Source organism: Eptesicus fuscus, chromosome 11 (assembly GCF_027574615.1).
Source record: "Eptesicus fuscus isolate TK198812 chromosome 11, DD_ASM_mEF_20220401, whole genome shotgun sequence".
Taxonomy (NCBI): domain Eukaryota; kingdom Metazoa; phylum Chordata; class Mammalia; order Chiroptera; family Vespertilionidae; genus Eptesicus; species Eptesicus fuscus.
The window spans coordinates 60,895,450-60,921,406 of record NC_072483.1 but is presented as its reverse complement, the minus strand read 5'-3'; the positions used below and the strand labels follow the sequence as shown (position 1 = coordinate 60,921,406).

The following is a 25,957-nucleotide window of genomic DNA, read 5'->3' as shown; positions in this document are numbered from 1 at the left end:
ATCCATCCCTCCCTTCCATCCATATCTTCATCTATCCCTCCATCCATCTCTTTATCCCTTTCTTCCTCCCTCATCCCTCTCTTCATCCCTCCTCCATCCATCCCATATTTACCAGGCACTTGGTTGGGGCCAGAAACTGGTAAGTGGAGGGATGTGGAGTTGGGGAGTTGGTGTCCTTCAGTATCCAGAGACATAGTTCTTGGTCTTCGGGGACCTCAGTGTAGTGGGGGACCGAGCCACGAACATCCCCAGCAGTCACGGTGTGCAGAGGAGCAGCAGGAAGACCACCCCAAACTGGTCAGGTGAAGAGGCCGGAGGGCCACGGATCTGCTGCTGGCCTGTGTGTCTGCAGACGGGTGTGCAAGCTTTCAGAGGGAGACTGTTTGCTGCTGCTCCTGGAGCGTGGGCTCTGGCCTGCAGGCAGTGGGCAGGTGGGTCCCAGGCTTGTGAAGTGAGTGAGTACCACGTGTGCTGCAGCCGCACCGTGTTCCGGAGAAGCAGGCTTGCTCTTGTCCTCTGTCTGGTACCAGCCTCGTCCCTCCGCCCCCCATCCTCGCCCCCACGTCGTCATTAACCCGTGTGGCTCATTTCACCTAGTCGGACCCAGCTCCAAACTCCTACCCCCAAATCGGGTGCAGGTAACCATGCACTTCCTTGGTGACGGAATGCACCAGAATGTCCTCCTCATCCCCAGTGCTCTGCACACCACCATGGCCCACAGCGTTCCTCGCTCAGGACGCCAAGGGTTCACAGTTCACAGTGCACGGCGCCCTGACTCACACCCTTTCCTGGGGGACCCACCGCACGTGGTGTGCCGGAGAGCCCCTCAGCCGCGGGTGTGGGGTGGTGTCCAGCTCTTAGGGCTGGCGAGGCGGTGAGAAGGGGGGTGCTGACGAGGGAGCCAGTCCCTGTCCTCCAGCAGGAAGACCCCTGAGCCCATGTCTGCCCTCCCAGCCTGTGCGCGGTTGTGATGACGTGTAGCCGCACTGCACCTTTTAACTCCCTCCGCTTGTAGATTGCCGAACAGACTGACGCCCTGGTGCTTAATGATCGTCCGTTGCTTTGTTTCAGGGAATCGTGGGCAATTTGGCCAGCGGCAAGTCGGCCCTGGTGCACCGCTACCTGACCGGCACCTACGTCCAGGAAGAATCTCCCGAAGGTACGCGGCCTGGCAGGCAGGCTCAAGCTTAGGAGAGCTTAGCTTGTAAATGTTCTGTAGCATACTAAATCGTTACTTCGATGTATCACACGTCAAGAAAGTAATAGAGCACCAAGCAGTAGAAGTCCTTAGGTATATTGTTTCTTCTCCAGTATTGGTCGCTGACCCACTATATTCTCTGTGGCATTCGGAGCAAGAGTAGAACCATGAAATACTCTTGAATTGATTTCTTCCCTGATAGTCCTGTCCTTTCCAAATGTCAGTCCAGTCTCACTCCCTTAAATACTGCTCGGCCGTTTCTCCGACCGGGATGTTGGGTTTATCCATACTGTGTACGTCCTGTGACGTAGCCGTAGACATGAGGCGTTCAGATGCCTGCCACCACCTGTTGGAGTATGTTCCCCCTTTATAGCATGTGACAAACATGTAATGGTCATTTTGCATGAGAAGAAGATGTTTCGTTCGCCTCTAGGCTTTTCCTTCTTCCGTTAACATATCCACATTTTATTTTCTGCTGTAAATAAAATGCTGTTAGGAACCCAGCAGCCCCCGTGTCCCTAGTCCAGGCCTAGTCCACAGGCAGTTTTTCTAAGTTATATTTTCTCTCCGTATAACCTTGTAAAATCCAACTCTGAGACACTGAATTTCTGGTTCCTTCTTTTTCTTACTGGCTGTTCCATTCTTTGCAGATATGGATGCAGGTAACTATGCCCTTTCTTCATGGTAGCGCTTGTCTTGTTTGGAGAGAGGAGAGGCGGCTGTGTCCTGTAGCGTTCCCTCCCCTCCTCGTCCTGTGCTCCATCCTGTTGCCTTTGATTTTGCCTTTTTTTTTTAAGTTGAACATTTCACCTGTTGCGTCCCTTAGATGTGTTGTTAGCAGTAGTCTAGCTTCCTGTGTTCCCTGTAACACCTGTTTAGTGTCTAACTCCTGTCCCGGGGCCTGTGGAACCTTCGGATAGCGTGGAGGGGTGGATTCTGTGGCCACCTTTGCTCGGGGCTCTGCCATTCATTTGCGGAACTTTACAAACACATAAAAGCCCCGTGGTGGTCCCCAGGGAGAGGCCGACTTTTTGCGTGAACCAGACGGAGAGGATGGTTTAGAGAGACCGGAGATGAACTCGAAGGCTTGAAGGTGGGAATCCGTGCGCAGACCTTCCTGGTGGAAAGTGTGTGCAGATGCATGGTTGCGAGAGCTTAGGGAGGCTTTCTGACGCCTGGGGTCTGCACCTGGTCGGGCTGCTGTATTTGTTCCTTTGTGTGTCTGAGTGTGGCTTTGATTTTGCTAGACTGAGGTTCACTGGTCCCTCAGGTGTAGCTACTGTATGGGTTGGTGACCCCAGCTGCTCAGGGTCTGGGTAACCTGACAGCAGGCGTAATGATCACCTCTCCAGGTTAAGCAGCCAACACCGCCCCCCACAGCCCTCAGGCACTCGGATGCGAGCCCTGCCCCTGGGGGTGCTCTGGCTGCTCCCATTAGGCTCTGGTGTCTGCCTGGCTGGTACCGTCCGTGGCTGGTACCGGAGTCTCCGGCCCTCTCACCCGGGGACGCCTCTCCCTCCCGCTGTGTTGTCTTTGCTCTGGCTGCGCTCTTGTCCCTGTGCACGGTCACAGTTTGTTCTGTCACATCTGGGCCTGACTGTGATGTCTTTGCAACCGGCCTTGTGTTTTTATTAGCATGAAGGCGTTTCTCTTGAATGTCCATTCGTTAAAAGTAAAAATCGTACCCAAACTACAGCCCCTCATAGCCCAGATTCTTTGTTTTTTCAAGTAACACGTTTTACTCTCCTGGATTTCATGGTATCGCATGCAGTTTTCTAAACACGATTTCAAAGGGTGGAACTGCGTGCGTTTGCACACGCAAGGACATTCCTTCCTCAGCTGCGCGGTGGAAACATCTCCTCCCTCTGGCCCGCGCCCGAGGCCCCTGCGTCAGGAGGGGGACAGTCCCCGGTCTTCTCCCACCACCTCAGGAGCTCACCCGGGCACCAGGCCGCCGGGCCTCTCACTGACTGACCCCAGGTCAAGGGTGTGGGGGTGCTGGGAGCTTGGAGCAGCACCCACCCAGGTGCACCCAGTGGACGTGCATCGGGGCCTCTGGGTGCTGTCTTGTGCTGGAAGCCCCTTAGCCCCTGAACCCCTGTTTCTCAGAGCCTGGCCACCCGCGCCTGCCTTGAACCAGGCCGGTGGCCGTGTCTGCGGAGACCAGGAAACACTCCCACAGCCAGTCCATGTGCCCCGGCGGGTCTCCAAATGGCAGCAGGAAGGAAATGAATGAGAAAAGCCTTGATTTCTCCCTGTCTCACCATGGAAGTTCTTTCTCACAGCCAGGGAGCCTGTAACTGCAACGTGGTTGCCAGTCTCGTCGAGGGCATTCCTATGGCTCAGTGCCCGTGCGTGCTCTACTGGGAAGCTGCATGCGGAATGTTCTGGGGTTGGAATGGATTGTGTCTCTGCACAGGTTTACGGAGAGCATTGGAGCCGTGGCATCCCCCCCCGGGGGTGCAGGGAGGTAGAAGCCGATTGTGGCTCAGCCCCGGCCGTGAGTCGTCAGGTCTGCCTGTGGAGGCCAAGGGTCAGGTTAGACCACGGCTGATGGTGTGTTGCGGGCACCAGGCCACGGGGGCTGGGCTTTGAGCTGGGAGACCTTTCCATTTCCCGGTGTTTCTACTACCTCCTAACGGATGCTCCTTCCCCTTCTAACTGCAGGAGTGGTCACCTGCCTCCAGCCACACGTGGGCAGCGACTTTAAATGAAAAACATGTTGCTGGTGGTGGGGCTGAGTGACCCGCCCGTCCACATAGCTCATTGGCGCTCCCTGCGGCTTCTCACGCCTGCACAGGGCTGTTCTTTTGATTTAATTAATGTGTAAACGCCCTAGCGTTCCTCTGACCCGAACCAGGCCCTTTAGATTGCTGGGAGGGGTGGCGAGGGCCTTCCTGTTTCAGTGTTCTCTCTCGTGACCTCCCGACCTTCGCCGGAGCACACTTGCATCGGATGGAGTTTAGCCGGATCTCAGGGGATAATATTTGCTGTGTTTTAGTTGTGTGATTTGGGTTGGTATTTTAGTCCCGTGGCAATGAGAGCTCATTCACACAATTCAGGTCATTTTAAAGATACAATTTAAATGACAGCAGGTTTAAAAGTTATGTGTGTTTTTTAACTAGTGAATTAACAAGGCCACAGTAGGTAACTCAGTGGGGAGCTTTTGATTCCATGAATGTAATCCAAAGAGTAAAGTTTTTGTACAGGCAAGTATGTTTGTAATTGTGTGTGTGTGTGTGTGTGTGTGTGTGTGTGTGTGAGAGAGAGAGAGAGAGAGAATGAGAGAGAGAGAGAGAGAGAGAGAGAGAGAGAGAGAGAGAGAGAGAGACGTGTATGCGGATGGCGTCCTGGAGCTGCCACAACAAATGACCACAAACCAGCGGCTTAAAACAACGGGAAGAGTTCCCTCACAGCGGTGGGGCCCGGAGTCTCGGTGGAGGTGGATGGGGTTGGTCCTCCCAGGCTCTGACGGAGAATCCGTTCCGTGTCTCCCTCCTCGCTTCTCGGGTTGCCAGCAACTCTCGGTGTCCTTGGTGTGTACGCACATCACTCCAGCCTCGGCCTCAGTCGCCAGGGGGCCTTGTCTCTGTGTCCAGATGTCCCTCTTCTCACCAGGACACCCGTCCTAGAGGTAGGGCCACCCTCCTCGAATAGGACATCATCTTAACTTGAACACAGCTGCAAAGACCCTGTTTCTAAATAAGGTTACATCAGGGGTTTGGACCGGAACGTAACTTTTTTGTGATAAAATTCAACCCGCACCGCGTGCGTATTGCACGCATGCAGAGTTCAGACAAGCTGCTCTCACAGCTGTGGAGTTGCCCCGTTATCTCTCGGTGGCCAGGCCTTGCTGCGATCTGACTGCTGGTCTCTTGAAGGTCACACGCACTCGGTTCGTTTACATGTGACCTTCACACCTTTGATGGGATTTCACAGCTGCCACTCACTCCTCGGCCATTAGTGCCCTATTCATGGCTGCTAATTAGAATTGTGAGTGGCGTTTGGCGTGTAATCCAAGTTTCTACCTCACGTGCTTAATATTCACCCTGTTACAGACCCCAGGCGACCGCCACTCCGCTTTTAACTCTCTCCCTTGAAAGAGGAACACAAGGCCGGCCGTTCAGTGCTGTGTGGGAATTTGAACCAGGACCCCCCTGAGACACTTCCCCCCGGCAGGCCAGGAGGCTGTGTCCCTGTCCCAGGGACATCTATGTAATTCCCCTTCTCTTGATGCAGCCAAGCTCAGCCTGGCAGAGCCGCTTGTGTGGAAGGACCTGGGGCCCAGGAGGCGGAGCCCCAGCCGGTGCCTCCCCGTTGGTGGGGAAGGGGGAGGGCCCACTTGCTCCCTGGTGGGTTGAGCGGAAGGTTTTAAGGTTGGTAGTGCAAACTTAAGAATGTCCGCAGAGCTTCCTTCCTGTGGTTATAGAATTAACTGCTGTCGGCCACTTTTGCAAGGAGCCCTGGGCCATGAAGTGGGTAGAAGTGCCAGGATGAAGTCAGACAGGTCGAGAAACTTCTTCATTCGGATCTGGAGCAAACCCTCCTCAGGTGTGGGCGTGGTGGGCGAGGCCCGGAGCGAGGGTCAGCGGGGTCGCTGCTGCTGCGGCTGCTGCGGCCACAGGAAGGGCTTTGCCGAGGGGCTTTCGCCAGGTATGACCGAGGAGCGACTGTCCCTGACATTCCAGGTCCTGTGATCTGAACCCAGCAGGATTCCTTCTGCGGTGAATGGATCTTCCGCTTCTCGTAGGCTCTTAACCAACTCACATTTGTGAGCAAAAATCTCCCTCCCGGGCCCTGGCGACCCCGAAGCTGTCGAGGCCCGAGGCCAGCAGGTTCCTGGCCGAGAGCCTGGGAACGGGTGACGTGCCCGCGTGAAGGCTGCGATGGCACCTCCTCTCATCTCCAGGAGGGTGGTCCTTCAGCTCACGGTGACCTGTGAGCTGTCTCTTTCATTCCGGTTCTTTCCAGCAGTGACCACCCAGATGAGGCAGCAACCTGGAGCTTCCTATGTGCCCCCCCCCAAAAAACAACAACAACAACAACACACACACACACACACACACACACACACACACACACAACGGAAAACAAAGAGAGTCCAAAGCGTGCAGGCGAGGAATGAAAGCTGGGTCTTTCACGTGGAGTGGAGTGGAGGGAGCAGAAGCCAGCGTCCTTCCCAGATGGGAGATGCCTGGGAAGTTCTCCCTACAGAATGATTGGGGACAGGTAAGGGGAAACCCGAATGTCTGCTATTTGGGAAAGTTGTAGGGGAAAATGAAATGTTAGACACTAAGACTCATTATTACTGTCAGGTAAGGAAAGAGAACACGGTTGAATCAATAACAGAACCCCTCTCGTTCTGTAAAGGTTTCCCGATAGGAGCCCCCCAGGTCCTGGCGAGCAGTCACTGCATGGTGACATGTCCCCGAGGTGTGCCTGTCGTTGCTGACCGGACATGCCACACGCCAGTAGCTGTCATTACACAGGCGCCTGCTTGTCACTCATGAGAAGGCGGGATGTGTCAGGGGGCTGGCCTGTGCCAGGTCTGAGGTTTAAACGGCCAGCGTGGAGCTGCCAGCCTCCCAGGTTCCGGAAGGTGGGTTCTGGTTTCCACAGCGTGTACCCGACTCAGCCACATCCCACGTGCTCGTCTCTCAGTGAGTGTGTAACACACTTGCCAGGGCACGCTGGTCGTTACTGCGATACAGGTTCAGAAACACTTCTGCATCTATTTTCAAAATCCCCGAGTCCTGTGGGGACACGCCCCTCGGACGCGGAAGCCTCGCTCGGCTGGGAGAGAAAGTGCCCCTGGGCCGCCTCCTCGCTAAAGCGACGTTGGGCCTGTGGCTTTTCCCTGGAACAGTGTTGTGATCGGCAGATTCAGATCTTTCTGCCTTTTAGGAAAATGCCTGTTATTTTCTCTCTGAGGAGTGTTTCAGTTCTTTTGTTGGGGATTTGTTGGCAGAAATACCATGTATCCTTTTGCGAGGTACGTTTTTCTGTCTTCCTGTGAATGAACTGCTCTCTAAATACTTTATTTCTGTCCTTTTAATCTCACTGTGTTTATTTCAAGCCATTTCTCCGTGTGGGAAACTCAGTTTGTAGCAGTGTCTCCTCTGTTCCTTTTCCACATTTTATTTCTTCTTTGCAAAGTGGTTTTGGTCCTTGTGGAGCAGAAAGGGCCCAGCCGTCGGTGCTGTGGAGCCAGACACGAGAGAGACAGGGAGAACCACAGCGGAGAAACCTCGGCCGTTTTATCGTGAACGGTGCCACCCAGGAGAGCAGGAAGCTGTTGTGCCAAAGCCCGGGCTCCGATGGCGCGTAGGGGACGGATTCTGTGGGCAAAGGCACCAGGCTCCAGGGTGAGGGGTCCAGCGGGTGCTGGGAGCTGATCGTGGGCGGTGAGGGGGTGATGAGTCATTTCTTCAGGTCTGAGGACACTCTGAGGTCTGCTCCCGGGTCCCTCTGTCTGGTTTTGTGGGAAAGTAACCAGAGGGTCGTTCCACCTGAGGGCTCAGGAGCTGGAACGGAACTCAGGTGAAGAGGTGATCCTTAGCCTGCGGAGGGCCTGACCGGGACCTTCGTCAGGTCTGGTGCTGTCTTCTGCTGCCTCGGCGGTTGCTGGGTATCAGGGTGGGGGGCGAGGTCTCTGAGGGCGTTGAGAGAATTTCCATAGCTAGGATTCAAAGCCAAATTGAATCAAAGTCATAAGGACCCTCAGTTTCCTCCTCAGTTCTAGAGTTTTCCATTTCATCTCCTGTGGTTTCAAGCTCTCATCCCTGGAGTCCTTGCCTTTCTGAATGCCCGTCCCTCAGGGGAGTTCGGGAGGGAGCACTCGAAGGGGTTTCCTTCTGCTGTTGGGCTTTGTTTTCTTCTCCATTGGCTGTTCTGCTTGCTCCCTCCCGCCCCTCCTCCCCACCTCCCACCTCCCCCCTTCCCCCCTTGCTCTGTGCATGACGTCCTCCCATTTCTTCAGCTTTCTCCTCCTCGGGCGTCAGCCCAGACCTCTGCTGAGACGGATGCCATCTCGGCTCTGCTCAGGGACACGGGCACTGCTCATCACCCACACGCCCCGGGGCCACCGGCATCTCAGGGTGGCTGCCGGGAAGGGACGGTTTCTCTCCCTCAGTCCCCGTCAGACGTGGGGTGTGGGGAACTCCCCGCCATCTGGTTTCCTGTGCAGGAGGAGGGTCTGGAGGAGATACCCTCACGGGGAGTGCGCCTGAGAAGGGATGGGCCACTGCCCACATTCCCGTTTGCCAGCTGTCAGTCACCTGCTGGGGAGTGCTTGGGCCTCACACCTGGGGCTGGGTGTTGCTTTCCTGAGTTACAGTGTAAAATGCCTCCGTGTGCCCTCCCTGGGTTGTCCGCTGGACAACTTAGTTTCCTCCCTGCACACCGGGGGTCCGTGTGGCTGTGAGCCTAGGCGCCCGTCCACCAGCTCTGGGCTCTCCCTCTCTTTCTCAGGCCAGTGTTGGCTGCGTCCTGTTGGGAAGCCACACCCCTGTTCTTGGTGGATGGTGCCGAGTCTTCCTTTCGGGTTTTTTCTTTCTTCCCCATCTCCTTTTTTATTTTGCTTAGATGGGGGTTCATGAAGTCCTCGGAGACCCTGGCCTGCTCAGGAAGTCCCCACGTCACCACCGGCACATAGCAGTCACCACACATTCGATCCCTCCTGTTAGTGTAGCTTATGGAGTCACTTAAAAAAAAAATCAATGTAAGTTAAAAAAAAAAAAATTGGCAGAGGAAATGAAATCTGATTCAGTTAAATTTTATAAACTAAAATGTTACCAATAAAAATTTTCCCCCAGGGTAAAAATAACATGCGGCCCAACATTTCTCTTAAATGTCACCATACAAACTGTCTCCAGAATCTCCATGTTCATAAGTTACCGACTTCAGTGTATTTGTCAAAGCTGAAAGAGTAAAATTAATTTTAAAAAATTTCTGGCACATTTGTAATTAAGATTTTTTAATATTCTCTTAGAAATGAAAGAGATTCTTGGTTCTTTTCAATGTACCCCTCTCCACTTGTCTGAAACAATTAGGAAGCAATACATTTTGCAGGCATTCTTTCTATTTCACCATGGGGCTGAGTCAGGAAGAAGAACATTTTAGGCAAATGTTGAAAATGTTTTCGTGGACGGGGATCGAACCTGTGAGGTAGGAGACCCAGTACCGGAGCCGGCGACCCGAGGCCTATGTGCACCTGAGGGAAGGATCGAGGCTGGTTGATCACATCTGATCAGACGCTGGGAGAATGCTCCTCCCATTTTTTATGGAAAAGGGAAATAGTACTAGAGTTTGAAATGCAATGCAAATTTTTGTTTTTGCACGGAAAAGTAAAGTTGAATGGTTAAAAAAAGTGCAATAAAGTGACAGGCGGGTGAATTTCTTTATACTTCCCTGAGCACAGGGTGAGCTCGGAGCTGGAGGCTGCCAGCCCCCTGCTGGGCTGTGAGTGGAGGAAGGAAAAGACGGGCCCTGCGTTCTCCAGGTCACCCTCTGGGCGCTGGGTGGCCACGGGCAGGCCGTGGGGCTCTGCAGCCCGGGCTGTGCTGTGCAGAAAGCACAGGAGAGGCGGGCAGGTGGGCAGGCGGCAGCGCGTGTGGACCTGCCCTTCCCGGCTGTGAGGGGCCCGGGGACCTCGGCCCGCATCCCACGGATCTGCGTGGTCTGCCCGGGAGATCTGGGTGGCGATGGCACCCCCGGTGACGGGGAAGAAATGCAAACTAGCGAAGGCTCGCTGTTATCACGTCCGTCTCTGTTGCTTGCAGAACGTTAATGATACGTTAATAGCTTTCAGTCCAATTAGCCAAAACGATAGAAGCAGAAATGTCAAACATCTGTGGCAGTGTTTACTCTAAGCCTTCCCCCTCTTTGGAATAGGAAAATTCCGTCTGCTCCTTCCCCCCCGAAAGCAGAATGACAACACAGATGGGGCGCCGATGCCTCTGTGCAGACGCCCTTCAGACAGGGCTCCGTACAGCTCTGCCGTCTACTGTGAGCTCCGGGGGGCTGGGGACCCAGCCATTCCCTTCACTCCAGCCTCCCAGACTCCACGCTGGCTCCCAGGGCAGAGGCCAGGAATCGGGACAGTAACCTTGGAACTTTCAGGGTAATTGGTTACGGCAGATTATAAGGGATACCCTTAATTTAAGTCTTTCTAAAAGATGTTTCTGTCCTTCCTGTGTGCTGGTCACAACACACGTGTGTCCGCAGCCCCCTTCTTGGTAGTGTGTTCGGTTTCACCTCTCACCCATGTGGGGAAGAAATGAAGACCAGGCTCGCATCAAAGGCGAGCTCAAGGGCATCCAGGGTGACCAGGGCAGTTGTCTGGGAACCCCGACAACTTGCCTTTGGGTGAAGCAGAAATGCAACACACTGAGCGTGAGGTGGAGGTCAGACAAGGGCGCATTCTGTTCTCGGGGAGGTGAGCGAGTGGCTCCCGCTGTCCAGTGCAGCTCAGGGCGATGCAGCCCAGACGGTTCTGTCCAGCACTTTCCTCTGCCTGCTGGCCTCCGGTGACCTCACCACGCCTTTGGCAGGAATAGATCTAAGTGAAAGGGGGCCTCCCTTGTCCCTTCTCATCGAGGCGTCATCACCGGGACAGGGCCCTGCGCTTGCCGCTGCCTGCCTCGCTCCCTGCGCACCTGCATGCAGGTGTGTGAGCCAGACGTGTCGACGTCTGCTGGAGCGGAGGTCAGGGGGACACTTTCTAACATGCAATGACCCCCGAAGGCACTTAGTGTTAGGTAATGGTATGTGGCCGTCAGAGCAGGTGGAACGCCATAATGTAACATCATAGGGTGGGCCCTGGGCCAGGCTGTGCCTATATGCTGGGAATACAAAGTTGGGTGCAAGAGCCTGCAGGAAGGCAACTGGAATTTGGGTTATAAAACAGGCAGGTGTCAGCTCTACCTTAAAAACGAAACTGGGTGTCGAGTCGCGTGGTGCCCTCTAAAACGCTGGTGGAAAGTGATCGGTCGGTCGGTCGGTGGGTGAGACGCAGGGCTTGAGTTTAAAACGCAGGCCGTGGTGGCCCTGCCTGCAGAGGACCGCCTGGCGCCCGCCCGCTCCCCCCTGAGGCTTTCCCTCTGTGGCTTGGAGGTTGGCTGCAGAAAACGCATTTTAAATTCTCTCCCTCTCCGGTGAGACCATGTTGCTCCAGCGCCCAGCTGCCACGTTGAGGTGAGCCGGCTGCAGTCTCACCTGTCACAGTCATAGCTTTTCCTGGTCACATCCTTACTTCCTCACACCTGGGTGCTGAAGCTCTCGGCTGAGTTTTACCTGATTACTACACTTTTGGGTTCGTGGCAAATGCATATGAGTATTTCATTTTCGGTTGTGTTTTTTTTTATGCACATATAATACCTGCAATAATTATACAAGCCAGTTGCAAGTGGCTGATGTTTGTGAGTGCAAAATATTGAAAAGATACACTATATCTTGTGGGGAGGGTGGTAAAGCGGTGCTTTTAGAATTGGAAGGGACCTTGCGGATGTCAAAAAGAATGACCTCTCCTTAGAGAGGCGAGGGAAATTAGGTCTGAAGTTCTTGGCTGAAGGTTGCAAAGCCAGAGAGCATAGCAAGCACAAGGGGAGAGAAAGAGAGAGACAGAGGGAGAGGAGAAAGAGAGGAAGAGAGAGAGAGCGTCCTGGGTGAATGCATAGAGGGAGAGCAGAAACTTGTAATCAGTCGGAGGATATATAGTTTCCCGGGGCTGCTGTGACCAAATACCACCGGCTGGGGGCGCTGAAACATACTAGTAAGTGTATCCTCTCAGTCCTGGAGGCCAGAAGCCCAGGGGCTGGGAGTGGGCGGCACCAGGGTCCTTGCAGAGCTGGTCCAGCGTCAGGGTCTCGTGGCTGTGGCGCCGGGGTGTGGGGGAGGGGGTGTGGGGTGGGGGCTTCTGTCCTGTGCCAGGTGCTTCCTAGCTCATTCTGTAGTCACAACAGCCTAGCCAGGAGGGCGTGCTATCTCCCTTCCCCTCGAGGAGCCACGATTTGGGGGGGGGGGGTGTTGGTCATTGCAGACCCTCCTGCAGCTGGCAGAGCAGGTGCTGGTCTGCATCCAGGTGCGGACAGTCTGCTCCACCCCCTCAGATGTGCCTTATTCCGGCTCCTCTGCGCAGACTGCCCTTGTCCGGTGACAGTGAAGGAGCGCAACCTGAGGTACTGTGCTTCCTCTGAATGTTGGAAGTTGTCTTCGGTTTTTCTTATTGAGCAGACTGACCCCAGTAAAGCGAGTGTGTTTTCCCTGTCACGCGGAGCCCCCGAGGTGTGTGGGACTGGATGCGTGTGTGCTGGCGCAGAACAGCAGTTCCGCCTGCCTCTCGGTGCTGGAGTGGCCCAGCCCCCCACAGACCCCGGGCCCTGGGGTGGAAGGACCCCCGTTGGGCCACTGGCGGAGCGAAACGTGGCTCCGGGCGGCAGAGGACCCGGCGCGCAGGCTCTGGGTCGGTGGGCGGGCCGGCCAGCTGGCTCTCCGGCGTGCGGTTACCTGGGGCTTCGATGCAGTTTCTGGAAGGAGCTGCACGTGGAGCAGGACCGATGCGTTCCTCGCTCAGAAACAGAATCCAGAACTGGCGAGGGTCACCTGGAGCGGACTCGCTCAGAGTCTCAGAAGGCGGATTGTCTTTGGAGGTGCCGAGGGACCAGGGACCCAGAGTGGCGGTCTCTCCCGCTGTCCAGGGGGGCGCCTGGCAACCCAGCCCGGGGCGGTGCTGGGAGATGCTGGTGGCAGTGGCGTGCCCCCCACCTGGGCATTCGAGGGGCCCAGATGTTAGGGACAGCCCTGGCCTCCTCTGTGTGCCCCCCCCCCCCCCCGCGTCCAGCAGGGGTTCCGGGAGGCTCCTCACTAACCCGCGTGGCCCTAACCTCTGCTGTCTGCGTGCGGAGCCGCCATCAGTAGTTGCTGTCTAACCGTGTGTAGTAGTCGGCCCCCCTCACCTGTGAACTGTGGCTGCGGAAGCACCGTCCCCTTGATGTTCTGTGTTCCCACCAAGAACTGGGTTTCTCTTGAGGAGAATACAGGTCCTCAGCCCTCAAATTTGTCAGCATGTCGTACTCGAGGCGCCCGGGAGGCCTCACAGATTCGTTTGTTTGGCAAACTGAACACACGCAGGACAATTGTAGTGCTCTCTTCTGAACTCTGCACCAGTGTCCCCAGCGAGCGAGAATCCCTGGATTTACGCACAAAGCCTGCCCTTAAATTCCACCCTCCTCAGCCACGGGTCTCCTGGCCTGGCACGCAAGGCTGTGCATTCCAGCAGAAACCAACGCGGGTTCTTTACGACAAACACTTAAGTCTGAGTTCAGTTCGTTCAGAACCCGGTGGTTGCCGGAGGCAGATCCGAAACCCACTCCCAAAGGCTCCGAGTTGCCTCCAGGGCGGCAGCCTCGAGTGTATTTTTCCGCAAGCGAAGCCCACGTCTGCCTGCCCGCTGCGCGCTCTGTCTTTCTTGCATAACGAGGCGTTTTGTGTGTGTGGCAGGTGGCAGATTCAAGAAAGAGATTGTTGTTGACGGACAGAGCTATCTGCTGCTGATTAGAGATGAAGGGGGCCCCCCCGAGGCCCAGGTGAGTATGACATGCCAGCGGCCCACCGGCCCTTCACCTGTTTCTGGGAACTGGACTGAGAAATCTGTCCCGTGAGCTCCGGGAGAGGGGACAGAGAGGCCCAGGAGAATGTTTTCTGCGATGGAGGGTCTTCTCACCTCGAAGGCACTCATTCTGTTCTTCCTTCAGCTCGAATCCCAGCGGGGGGCTCAGGCTGTGCAGCCAGTGGTCACGCTCCGTGTTGCTAAGAAGGAAGGAAAAGCACACTGTGCGCCGACCCGCCGGCGCAGTTGTCTGACCTCCGGCAATGTCTGTGTTCCCCGCCACCCCCACCCGAGTCAGTCCCCTGGCCACCTGGGTGCGGGCGGGAAGTTCCCTGAACGCTGGGCGTCACAGAGATGAGAAAGCCCGTGTGTGCAACACCTCTTTCTCCCACTTACTTCCTGTCCAGTGTAGCGTTTTACTTACACACTTTATGAGCTGAGCACAGGCTGTGAGCTGAATCTGGTGACTGGGGGGGGGGGGGGGGGGTGGAGGGAGGGAGTGCCCGTCTGGGTCAGCTCTAGCTCTCCAGGTGCCCGGGGAGGCTGCCCGAGCATTCCCGTCCGATGCCCCGAGATACCGCCCGAGGCCGGACGTGGTGATGGGGCACAGCCCCCGGTGGTCTGCCTGCCGATGGCGCCAGCACCGGGGTGGGGAGGACCGGGACCCCGGAGGTCTCCGTCTTCGCCTCTGGCCACGAGAATGTGTCCACTCGGTTTCCCCAGGGACCAGCCCTCAAATGAGGTCACGCTTCCTTCAGAAATCTTAGCCTAGAAGCTGACCCTAAAGGTTCCTACTTTGGGGGATATCACGATGGAGCCTTGCAAAGTTATGGCCAGAATTTTGTACAAAATCGGGCAGCGTGTACCTGAGTATTCAAGGGGGAAAACTGTCCTCTGGCTCCCATCCCTAGGCTGTGTGAGCCCGGGTTCCTTTCCATGGTTTCACGGCGTTTACAATGTCTGCCCGCTGACCACGGCGTCGTGAATGGACTCCCGAGGCTGTGGCCACTAGCGGCACCTGAGGGTGGTGTGCACACGCTCTCTTGTTGGTAGTTGGTAGTTGGTAGTTGGTGGGGGAAGCTGTGGGGTGTCCTGGAACAGCGCCACCTGCTGGTGCTGGGCGGTCAGGACGCACCTGGAGAGAATGGGGCGTGATCTGCACTTCCTCTGCAGGGAGGTCCAGACAGTGGCGGCTTTAGGTCTTGGGGGTGAGGCTGGTCCCGGGGACTTGAGGCACTGAGGTGCTCCTGCCGTGCGGAAGCTGCCGGCCCTACCCCCTTCCACACAGGGAAAGGGAAATGTTCTCAAGGTAGAAGAGGGAGGGGCGTGACTCTGTCCAGTCCTGGGGTCTCCTCAGGCCCGTCTCGGAATTCTTTGTTCCTAAGGTCTTGTTCTCACTTAATTTTATATTTATTACTTGAAGATGACACGGTGCAGACCCAGCCCTTCCTTCCCCTACGTCTCCTCACTCAACTCCTCTGCCTCCTCCCCTTCTTCTCTCCCTAGTTTGCCATGTGGGTGGACGCTGTCATATTTGTCTTCAGCTTGGAGGATGAAATCAGCTTCCAGACGGTTTACCACTATTACAGTCGGATGGCCAGCTACCGGAGCACGAGCGAGATCCCGCTGGTGCTGGTGGGAACCCAGGGTGAGTGGCGTCGGCGCGCAGGTCGTGGTTAAAGCTTTGGGGCAGTGGCCCTGGCCGCTGTGCCTCAGTTGGTTGATCATCGTCCCATGTACCAAAAGGTCACAGTTTCGGTTCCCGGTCAAGGCACATGCCCAGGTTGTGGGTTTGATCCCCAGTAGGGGCATGCAGGAGGCAGCCAATCGATGTTTCTCTCTCTCCCACTCCCTCTCTCTATAATAAAAAAAAACATTTAAAACAATAAGGATTTCAGCAGTGGAGCAGTGAGCGGATTCATGGGCTCTGTTTGGTGTGGAGCAATTTCAAAGTGAATTAAAGAAGAAATAATTTCCTGCTGAAGGCTCACTTTTTACAGCTTTCATGGAGAACACACCTTACCCCTGCTCTTTTTTTTAAGCATATTTTTAAATGGCAGGTGGTCAAATAAGCAAAACCTTCAGAGGGGGAAGATTTAACCTAAAACCAAATAGGAGAGAGATTCTTTAGCATAGAGTGCCCTCTAGTGGTCAACAGGAAACAGGGCATGCCGGTTAAAAGTCCTTGGTCTGTTATGTACAGAATTGGCATATTTGAGTTGATGGCTTGATAATTCTTAATGTTTTAGGGTGAGTAGCTCATCTAAAGCAGATCCTGCTTAACGCTTCTTAAAGACGAATCGATTCATTTCCAGTAAGCGCCCCTTCCTGCAGCCTGCGCAGGGTATTTCTGAGCAAAGTCAGGCTCTGTGGGCGTCTCCTCACCAGCTGCCTGAGTTCAGGGGGTCGTGTTGAGGACCTACATGCCTTTTTGCTGGAGGCTCACTGGACAGGGGGTGGGTGACCTTCAGTGAGGCCAAAGGTTCTATGTGAGTGGTGTGTTACCTCACACATCAGTGTTTACGGTGTCAGGAGCAGAGGGGAGTGTCTGAGCCCCAGCATCTGGACCCCTCAGGTCTGGAGGTTGGGGGGTGGAGGAAGATGAGTTAAGTTCCTTCCTTCAGGGTACCCGGGCTGCTATGGGGCTCGGCCGGCATGGGAGGAGACTGGAGAACGGGTCCTCTCTCTGGGACAGTTGGGGCATGTGGACGCTCACTTCTGGATGAGGTGATTGTGACGTTTGCTAAGCTGGTCCGTTTTCAGGGCTTGTAGATTAAATTGGTCTGAGGGAGAAGCAGGAGCTATAAAAAGATGCAGTTACAAATGAACGGAAACAGGAGAGCATGGCGCTGCAGTGCTGAGGGCGGGGCGGCCAGGCCCCTTTCTGTTAGTGACAGCACATCTCGGAAGACAAAAAGGAGTTCCCTTACCTCCTCACCCCACCCCGTCTCGCTGGGCTCCCAGCAGCAACGCCCTGCATTTGTCTCATTCCTCATCTCTATTACTTCCTGCCTCCCTCCCCAGCCGACTTGGATACCCCCGTGGGCGTGTGGGGTTTTGCCTGCTGTGTAAACGGGGGTGTCAGTGCCTGGAACCGGACCAGACTCCCACGGAGGCTCCGAGCGCGGTGCTGGGTGGGCACCGAGGGCCCTGCTGGTGTGCAGAATGCTTTCAGCACGTGCTTTGTGCATCAGCAGGCCACCTGCAGACAGCAACCCTGGCGTTTTCCCTGTTTAAGCGCTTTTCCTCGGGGGCCACATTTAACTCCTACTCCGTCTCCTGGTCTTCCTGGGCAGTCTTTTATTCCATTTCAGAAGCAGGAGCCCCTGAAACAGACTTCTGCTAGTGACGACTAGTGTAGTGTGTGAGATGATGATTGGGGGGTGGGGGGGGTAGACTGTTCTGAAAACTCCAGGTTCGGAAAAGAATCCTGTCCCTACAGGTGAGGTGCCGGTCTTGGCTTCTCTGTGGTCTTAGGTTGTGGCAGGAATTGCAGCTGCGTGTGGTCACCGTGTCGCCTTCCGCGTTTGTCTGTTCCAGATGCCATCAGTTCCACCAACCCGCGGGTCATCGACGACTCCCGGGCGCGGAAGCTCTCCAGCGACCTGAAGCGGTGCACGTACTACGAGACGTGCGCCACGTACGGCCTGAACGTGGAGAGGGTCTTTCAGGACGGTAAGTGCCCGCCGTGCACCCAGCGCCGCTTCCCACACAGCAGGCCCGCGTCCACGCGGGGCAGGGTCCTCTGACGTGTGGGCACCGGGGGGCGAGTCGGAGCTCCGCATTCCCGTGATGCCAGGTCTGTGCTGCTCAAAGTGGCACCTTCGGAGGATGGGACAAAACCCCTCTGAAGCAATCCTGCAACCGATTCTGTGTCACATCACGGGCCGCTCTGTGTTCCGGATGAAGCGCTTCTCGAGCTATTATTTGTGCACATGGTTTTCACAGTTACACGTGACCGTTTCTTCTGCACCGTGGTTCACATTCCTAATTCAAGCCCATCTCTCTAAAAGGTTTAGATAGTTCATGTCAGTCTTTGAGGAGAATAAGCTGAAAGAAATGAGTCCAATTTGGGCAAAAAGAAAAAAAAATCACACACTCGGACTCAGCGGGGGGGCTGATGACGTTTAGGAATTGTCTCTGTGACTTGGTTCATTGTCAGACTCCTGCCTTCAGGGACAGCCATAGGTCAGAGAGGACGTTGTGCGGGAGGGAGCGTGCCGTTCCCGAGGGGGTGACCGCTAAAGTAGATAAGTGTAAGGCACTTGTGAGGTGGGCGAGGGGGCGGATGGCAGGAGGGAAGGGTGGTCTGTAGCCTGGAGGTTCTAGAAGGTCGGGGGTAAGGTGGCTGACCCATGGTTGAAGACCTGGGAGAAAGATGTTCCCATCATCTGTCCCGTATCTTTTTTTTCTTTCTTCTTTTTAATACTGATTTCAGAGAGAGGCAGGGAGAGGGATAGAAACATCAATGATGAGAGAGAGTCATTGATCAGCTGCCTCCTGCACGCCCCCTACTGGAGATGGAACCCACAACCCAGGCATGTGCCTTGACTGGGAATCGAACCGTGGCCTCCTGGTTCATAGGTCTACCTACGCTCAACCACCGAGCAACACCGGCCAGGCCATCTGTCCCGTTCCAGATGGGACTCCTGGGAAACAAACCCCGGGTCCCCTGCCTTCTGGTTTAAATCCTCGGTGGCAGCCCCACCTCCCTGTGGTGCCATGGGGCTGGGCCAGAGTGGGCAGCCAGGCATGGTGTCTTCAGAGGCTGCCCGAGCCGCCCAGAGTCACAGAGGCCTTTTCTGCACCAGCCCTGGCGGAGGCCTGCTAATATTAGTAAAATTGGTGGTAACTTCCCCCAAACCGGGAATGTATGCTTTTCTTTTCAATGTCCAAATTAGTTTCCAGATGAAATTGAAGGAATACCACTCGGTAGCATTTTATTAAATTTCGAAGATGGAGTCCCTCCTCAGGCCATTCCCAGGGGCCGCTGTGGGGGCAAACCCCCCATTAAAACCTGTGGCGGCACCTGCACGCCCGCACTGCACCGGTGGCTCCGAGACGCCAGCCAGCCTGGGAAGCACTGGGCACGGAGGCACGTGGGCTCCTTCGGGGTCTGACAGGCAGGGTCACTGTTCACATCGAGGAGCCCACACCCCCTGAAAGTTCAGGTGAAATGTCAGTGAAGGGTCCCCCTAGGCCCCAGGGCCAGATCCAGCCAGCTGCCTGCTTCTGTCAACAGACTTCTCTCTGAATCATCGGTCGGCTGCCTCCTGCACACCCCACACTGGGGATCGGGCCCATAACCCGGGCATGTGCCCTGACCAGGAATCAAGCCGTGACTTTTGGTTCCTAGACCAATGCTCAACCACTGAGCCATGCCGGCCAAGCAATAAGTTTTAAAAACAAAATGGAGGTTATTAAGCACATTTCATACGGTAATTATATAGTACACATGTACATACATATATATATATATATATTTAATTAAATCACGGACTCTGTCATTGTTAGTGGTCGAAGTAGTTGCTAACCGAGTGGGGACCATCCGCTCAGCACTTCACATCATTAACAGGAACTGTCCATTTTCATCCTCAAGGAGAAAACTTGTAAAGTTTAGAGTTAGACATCGAGGCTCAGGAAAGTTACGTTGCTTGACCAAAGGAGCTCCGCCTGGATTGGATCCCGTCTTGGGACCCTGAGCCTAGAGCCTTAACCGTGTAGTCCTTGGTGGGCAGAACCCGGGCCCGGCCGCCGCAGGGGAGGCCTGGGCAGGGGGAAGGCCCGGGCGCTGGCTCACTGTCCACCTGCAGACTCAGAGTGCGTGGATCTCTCCTTGGACTTCCTGGCCTCCCATATGCCCTGGCACTTACTTCTATTTATTCACACTTTATGTGTTTGCGTTGCAGAAAGAGAAAATAAAGAAAAAAATGTATTGTTCCTATGGAACATTCAGCTTATCAATAGAAGACGGAAACAGGCCTGGGGCGGTACATATTCAAGCCCAGCCGCCCCGCAGGCGGAGAGCCCAGTCGGCTGGCCACCCGGGTTTGTTTTTTAAGTGGCCAGGAACTTGATTCTGTGCCTCTTTAATCTTTGACTTCCTGTGTCCTGAAACAGAAAGTAAATTGTGGAAATAATAGGAGAACAGAACATCTGTTTCCTTTGCTTCATTCGTGTGGTGGTCAAATGCTGCTGGGAGGTGATTCAGGAGGGAGGTCCTCTGTTAGCAGGAGGCATGTGAGGAGGCAGGGAAGTAGGTTCGTTCATTCATTCATTCATTCATTCATTCATTCATTCCCAATTTGAGCGCCAGCCTTCCAGCCTCTGCTTAGGGATGGAGATACATGGGAAGCATGGTTGGGCCCTGCCTTGGTGACGTGGAAGCCCTGTAGGGGACGAACCTGGGACAGTCACCCAGGACTGTAGACCGCCCCCTGGCTGGGGAGGGGAGTGCTGGGCTGGGGGCAGGTGGTACACAGGCCTCTGGGAGCGTACGTGCTCCATCTGGGAGGAGGATGGTGGACTCTGGCCATGGTCTTCATGAAGGAACGTGCGGGAGTTTAGTTCTTGAAGCTGGGTTTTGAAAATTGTGAATTTAAGTCTTTTCACATGCTGTTACCTGACAGTGCCGTGTTTACAACCTGCTCTGCCGGAGTGACCGTACGTGGGCATCCGGTGAGTGTGGTGACCTGTCACGGTGTCCTCGTCTCGTTCTCTCTAAGGAGGAGGGAGAGTCCCTATTTTTGTCAGTTTGTTTTGAGATTTTATTGAAGATACCCAGTCGTCCCCCTATGTTCTGGGGGTATTTTCTACCAAGTGTTTAACTATAGTGTCTGACTTCCATGTGGTAGTTTAATAAAGGTCCTGGATAAGGAGGACTGGTTTCCTCTCATACAGAATGAGCACAGCCAGTTGGTGCACAAACAGTTTGTTAAATTTCTGATCAAGGATACTGTGAGCCCCCTCCCTCCCTCTCTCCCTCCCTCTCCCAGAGGGAGCTAATACAGACTTATCTGAATTGCAAACAGTTTCATTTTATGTGTGGATTGTTCTATTGTGCATCCCAGTGTGAGTTGTTTTGTATGCAGAATTTAACACTCTTGTAAATATATTTTAAAATTCTAGTCATTTGTTAAATCCCAAGTCAAAGCATCCTATTAAACGAAGGCAAACCCCCCACTGAAGCTTTAATCTGTGACCTTCCGAGCTTGAGCTTGTATTCATTGGACGGTAAGAAAACGAACATGCAAAATTTTGCTCTGATAATAATTGTTAGAACAGGTCAAGCAAGATCGGAGTAAGCTGCTCTGGCCTGGTGGCTTGGTTGGTTGGAGTGTCGTCCTGTATATCAAAGGGCTGTGGGTTTGATTCCCAGTCAGGGCACATACCTGAGTTGAGGGTTCAATACCCATGGGGGTATGTACAGGAAGCAGCCAATCGATATTTCTGTCTCTCTCTCTCTCTCTCTCTCTCTCAAATCAATAAGCATATCCTCAGGTAAGGATTAAAAAAAAAAAAAAAGATCTGTATAACCAAGATCTACGTAAATTACAAATTACTGTGTGTCCCCTGAATTCTCCCCAAAACTGTAGGTTTTAGTCACTTGTGTGTCAGGGATAACTGGATAGACTGGCGATCTCCTATGGGAGACCTTTCCGTCTCCGGTACACTGGGGTGGAAGCTGGGCCGGGGCATTTAAAGGGCCCTGTCTGCCGATGGCTAATGCTGTGTGCGTGGTCCTGGTGGGTGGGCGTCCCTGACACTCCTCCCGTTCTAGGCCCTTCGCCCCGCTCTTCACGTGCTGCGGTTAACATTCTGGAAAGCACTTTCTCGGGAAGCCATTCACCGCCGCCTGGGGACGGCTCACCTGGGCAGGGACCACCCATGCTGGGGGTTGAGCCAGGAGAGGTTCTGAGACTTGTCCAAGGTCATGCAGTACATCAGGAGCCTGAGTTAGCTTTCCATCCTCTGCTTCCGCTGATTGAAACCCTGATGTACAAAGAGTCTCATTTCACATACACCGTCTGCGGCTCTCGGTCCTCATTACAGTGTCCGGGACGGGGTGGCTGTGCTGATGAGCCCAGTTTGTGCAGCTAATTGCGTGTGTGAGCGCGTCATTAAGTGGAAGCCGTCTCCCGGGATGTCTCCCTGTGCCGCGCGCGCTCCCTCCCGTGCTGCTTGCTTGCTGACTCCGCCGCCTTTTGTCTGTGCTGGTCGGGGGTCTGTCAGTCACCCCGTCCGTTCTCTCCTGGGTCCGGCTTCATTTTAAGTGTTGGGGTGGCCTGTTTCGTTTTTTTTGCTTTTGTTGCTCTTGTGTTGTTTTTCTCTTCATTGTGTTAGAGATTAGATTGGAGCCAATTTATTTTTATATTTGCATGTATATATTTTTTCCCAAAGGAGTGCTTCCAAAAATCAGATTTTTCATGTTCAAAAGTGTGTACGTTGGGCATTTAATATATGCTGAAAAGTGAGCCAATGAGCCCAGTGTCTGTTATACATTTTTTTAATTTAATTTTTGCTGCAAAAAGCTTTATAGTTTCATTTGGTCCCGTGCATGGGAGAGGGCTTCAGGGTGGTTAAAAGAATGGCTAGCAGTTTCAGGGAGAGGCTCAGGCAAAAGCCAGACACCAGGGAATGCAGAGGGGCCCCTCAAAGGCCTCTGGGCTGCAAAGGCTCATAGTCGTGCTTGAGGGTGAGCCTTTCGAAGAGACACTCGCCCAGCCCAGCCTGGGGCCCATCTTCTTGATGAGTTTCACCTCTTCACCCCGGAAGTGGTTCTTCAGGAAGTCACACAGATAAGGGTCTGCGGGTAGGAACCAGGGCCGGCAGCTCCAAAAGGGCCTGGTTCAGGTTCCTCTCCAAGGCCAGGGCGGCTCCCATGGCGTCCTGAGTTTCGCCCACTCAACTTGGGAGGCTTCAGCGCGTCCTGGAAGAGAATGGGGCCACTGCACTGGTTTTGCAACTTTAAGAGATGCTCAGCGCCCTCGCGCTTCTTCTCCGCCAACTCTCGGAAGAAGTGGTCCACGCCCTCGAGAGCCCATCTTCACGGTGGAAATAGAAGCCCAGAGAGAGGTAGGTGTGGGAGGCCCGCAGAGGCAGGCCGGCCCGGCGGCTGACGGCAGCCTCCACCTCGGTGGAATAATTCTGACGGGTTTGGGAGCTCATGGTTGTTCGGCAACGAGGAGTTAAGGTAGAAAAAATCAGGTGTGTTGGCTGGTCCCGAGGTGGTTCTGCAGGTGGTGACTGGGTAAGACGCAGGAGAGTGGCCGAGGCTGGAAGAAGGGGCGTCCCTGCGTCTGTTCCGTCCAAACACTGTTGAAGCAGAGACAGATCCGGGACCGCCGAGCGCACTGCCTTACATGTTGTTTTTATCATTTGTCATTATGACTAGTGTTCACATCGCAGTTTAAGGGCTCTGATGGAAGCCGGTGCGTCCTCAGGAGGCCCGATGTACAGCTGGGAGACGTGTTGTCCGAGACGGTGGCTTCCTGACGTCACATCACACCGCTGGTGCCAGGCCAGCGTGTCCTTTTCCTACCACTGTCCGTCTGTGCCCATCACGTCACCCTGTCCACAGCTCCGGCCTCTGTGCTTGAAAAGTCACGCGTGTGGGACCTCACGGACAGACAGGCAGGTGGAATGACGGGGTAACATTAAATCACACTTCATTGAGGGGGTTAATATTTCAGCGCTTTCTAAGAACAGTACTGACCCGAGGCTCCCGAGGGGCCTGGGTGGAGCTGCTAACGTTGGGGGGGAAGGAGACTCGTCCTGTTCCCTGAAGTTTACTGGTTGAGTGCGTAAGGCGGCCGTGACCCCGGCCAGGTGGCGGCCCTGCTGTCGTCAGTAACCTCGGTGTCGCTGGCCGTCGTCGCCTGGTGGCTTCTGACAAGGTCGAATCCCATGAAATTAGATCCTAAGGCTGCCGCCAGCGAGCCCCTCTGCGCGGGGCTCTGTCTCGGGTGGACCGCTGCCTGCCGGTGTCCGTGCTTCCTGAGGAAGGATGCGTAGGCGCGGGCGGGTCTTTCTGTGTGTGCTGGAGCCCTGGGTTGTGTTTGGGTGGGGGAGAGCATGACTGATTGATAGCGATGATGTTTATAAAGCAGGATGTCAGTGCCCTTGTTACTGTGCAGTCCCCAGTTCGCTTTATTTCTTGACCTGAGAAGCTTGACCTGTAATGGGGTTAAATCACAAAGTAAAACAATGACTTAATACCAGAACTAAAATATAAACTTTTGGTCTAGTAAGCCATATTTTCAGAGGTTTAAAAAAAAGTGTGTGTGTGTGTGGGGGTGGGGGGGGGGGCAAAAAACTATTGAGTTAATTTTTTTGTTTAATTAGTTTGATTCAGCCCTAACCGGTTTGGCTCAGTGGATAGAGCATCGGCCTACGGACTGACAGGTCCCAGGTTCGATTCTGGTCAAGGGCATGTACCTTGGTTGCGGGCACATCCCCAGTAGGGAGTGTGCAGGAGGCAGCTGGATCGATGTTTCTCTCTCATCAATGTTTCTAACTCTCTGTCCCTCTCCCTTCCTCTCTGTAAAAATATCAATAAAATATATTTAAAAAAAATTAGTTTGAGTTCAAAAATTCTTACCGTCGGGGATCTGCAAACACACGTGTTACGAGTGTGCCGAGCACCTGGCACGTTCACCTGTGCCCGGACTTTTCAGACACGCAACCCGTCGGGAACGGGAACGGAAATGGGAACGGGGCGACCACAGCGGCGTTTCTGGGCTGATGTTGGAACTGGTTTGTGGTGGTGATCCTGCAGTGATCCAGGTGGTTTCAATACCATCAATTTGTCACAGTAAGAAACCAGCCTGTTTCTTCGTCGGAGGCCTTTGTCCAGAAGTTGCCTCTTTAAGACTTTATTTCTTGTCCTTTGAACTGCTCGGTGGACCCAGAGGCTGGACTTGCAAAGACGAATGACCTCCTCAGGATATCAGTTGATTTGCTTAAAATTACCATCCAAAGTGCACCCTTTAGGTAAAGGGGTCACCTAAGTGATCCGTGGTCTGTGTTCCACAGCCTGCAGCTGCTGCCTCCGCAGTGAAAGTGGATCATCCCTCACTAGTGTGTGATCCTGTGGAAGGAACCGTTGCAAGGGAAGGCCTTTAGATTCTTTCAGAATTGACATAGGAAGAGCTCTTCTAACAGCTAGATAAAGATTGATGCTATTACAGACAACGAGACAAGCAGGAGTCGCTTATTCCATAATGCGGAGGAAGAGGCTGTTAATAGCAGCTTTGATGCTTTCTGGCATTTCTTGCCCCGAGTCGGGGTTTTCATGCTGTGCCGCTCTTACGGGAAACGGCCCGATGCGGCTACTTGGGCTCCGAGGGCCCGAGTTAACTCTCACGCTGCCCACACTGCCGACGCCAGGTCATCGGGCACACTGTTAGTACGCGCCCTCGGTTTCGATTTGCATGTTGACTCCTATCTTTGGCTGAGAATTAATTTTATTGATGACATAGAAAATGGTTATTTCAGCACTTTCCTGCGCGGCGGCCTCCTCGCCGTGTTTGGCCCCAGGACTCCTCCTAACGACGCTAGCCAGCGTGAATTAGCTCCACGTGTCATTAATGCATACAAATGGCTTTTATTTTGTTCATAATCTGCTCATAATGCCACGGCATTGTGCTCTCACTAATGTTTTTAAAATGATGAAACGGCTGTGTACTCTCTGACCTGTTTAACCCTTCACAGCGTTTCCGACCAAGAGAATGTGAAAGTATGACTTAACTCGGATAGAAGTTGTTATCCTCTCTTGCTGTTGGTTTCAGAGTCTTCTCTTTATTTTATAACGCTCCCCCCTTATAGAATGTGGACATAGCCAGACTGGGACTTTCACTCGTTCAGGAAGTTCCCCTACCTCCTGGGCCAGCACCAGGAGCTCAGTCGGTGGGAGGTCAGGACAGTAACCCTCAAGGAGGCTGGCTTCCTCGTTGTGAGATGGCTTTGGTGCGAGGAAGGTAGCTTTACCTCACGGACTCTGATATTCACACACACACACACACGCACGCACGCACGCACGCACACACACACACACACACACACACGACACTAACAACCTGACTTATCAGCCCTGAATCAGGGAAAAGGAAACTGTGAAGAGTGTTTTGCAAACTTGTTTGTCTAAAAGAAAA

At 54.2% G+C, this 25,957-nt stretch overlaps 1 protein-coding gene across 4 annotated transcripts in view; it reads left to right on the top strand.

The window, feature by feature from the left end:
* The window catches only part of AGAP1 (ArfGAP with GTPase domain, ankyrin repeat and PH domain 1), a 410,505-nt gene that overhangs the window by 145,691 nt on the left and 238,857 nt on the right, over positions 1-25,957 (top strand). For 3 of the 4 annotated variants that reach the window (XM_008138427.3, XM_008138426.3, XM_054722794.1), the window contains exons 3-6: positions 1,072-1,159; positions 13,697-13,782; positions 15,312-15,453; positions 17,346-17,480. In XM_008138427.3, coding sequence (XP_008136649.1) covers positions 1,072-1,159; positions 13,697-13,782; positions 15,312-15,453; positions 17,346-17,480 — 451 coding nt within the window. Of the gene's footprint in view, positions 1-1,071; positions 1,160-1,848; positions 1,861-13,696; positions 13,783-15,311; positions 15,454-17,345; positions 17,481-25,957 lie in introns of all 4 variants that reach the window. The other variant, XM_028140626.2, reaches the window with a different exon arrangement.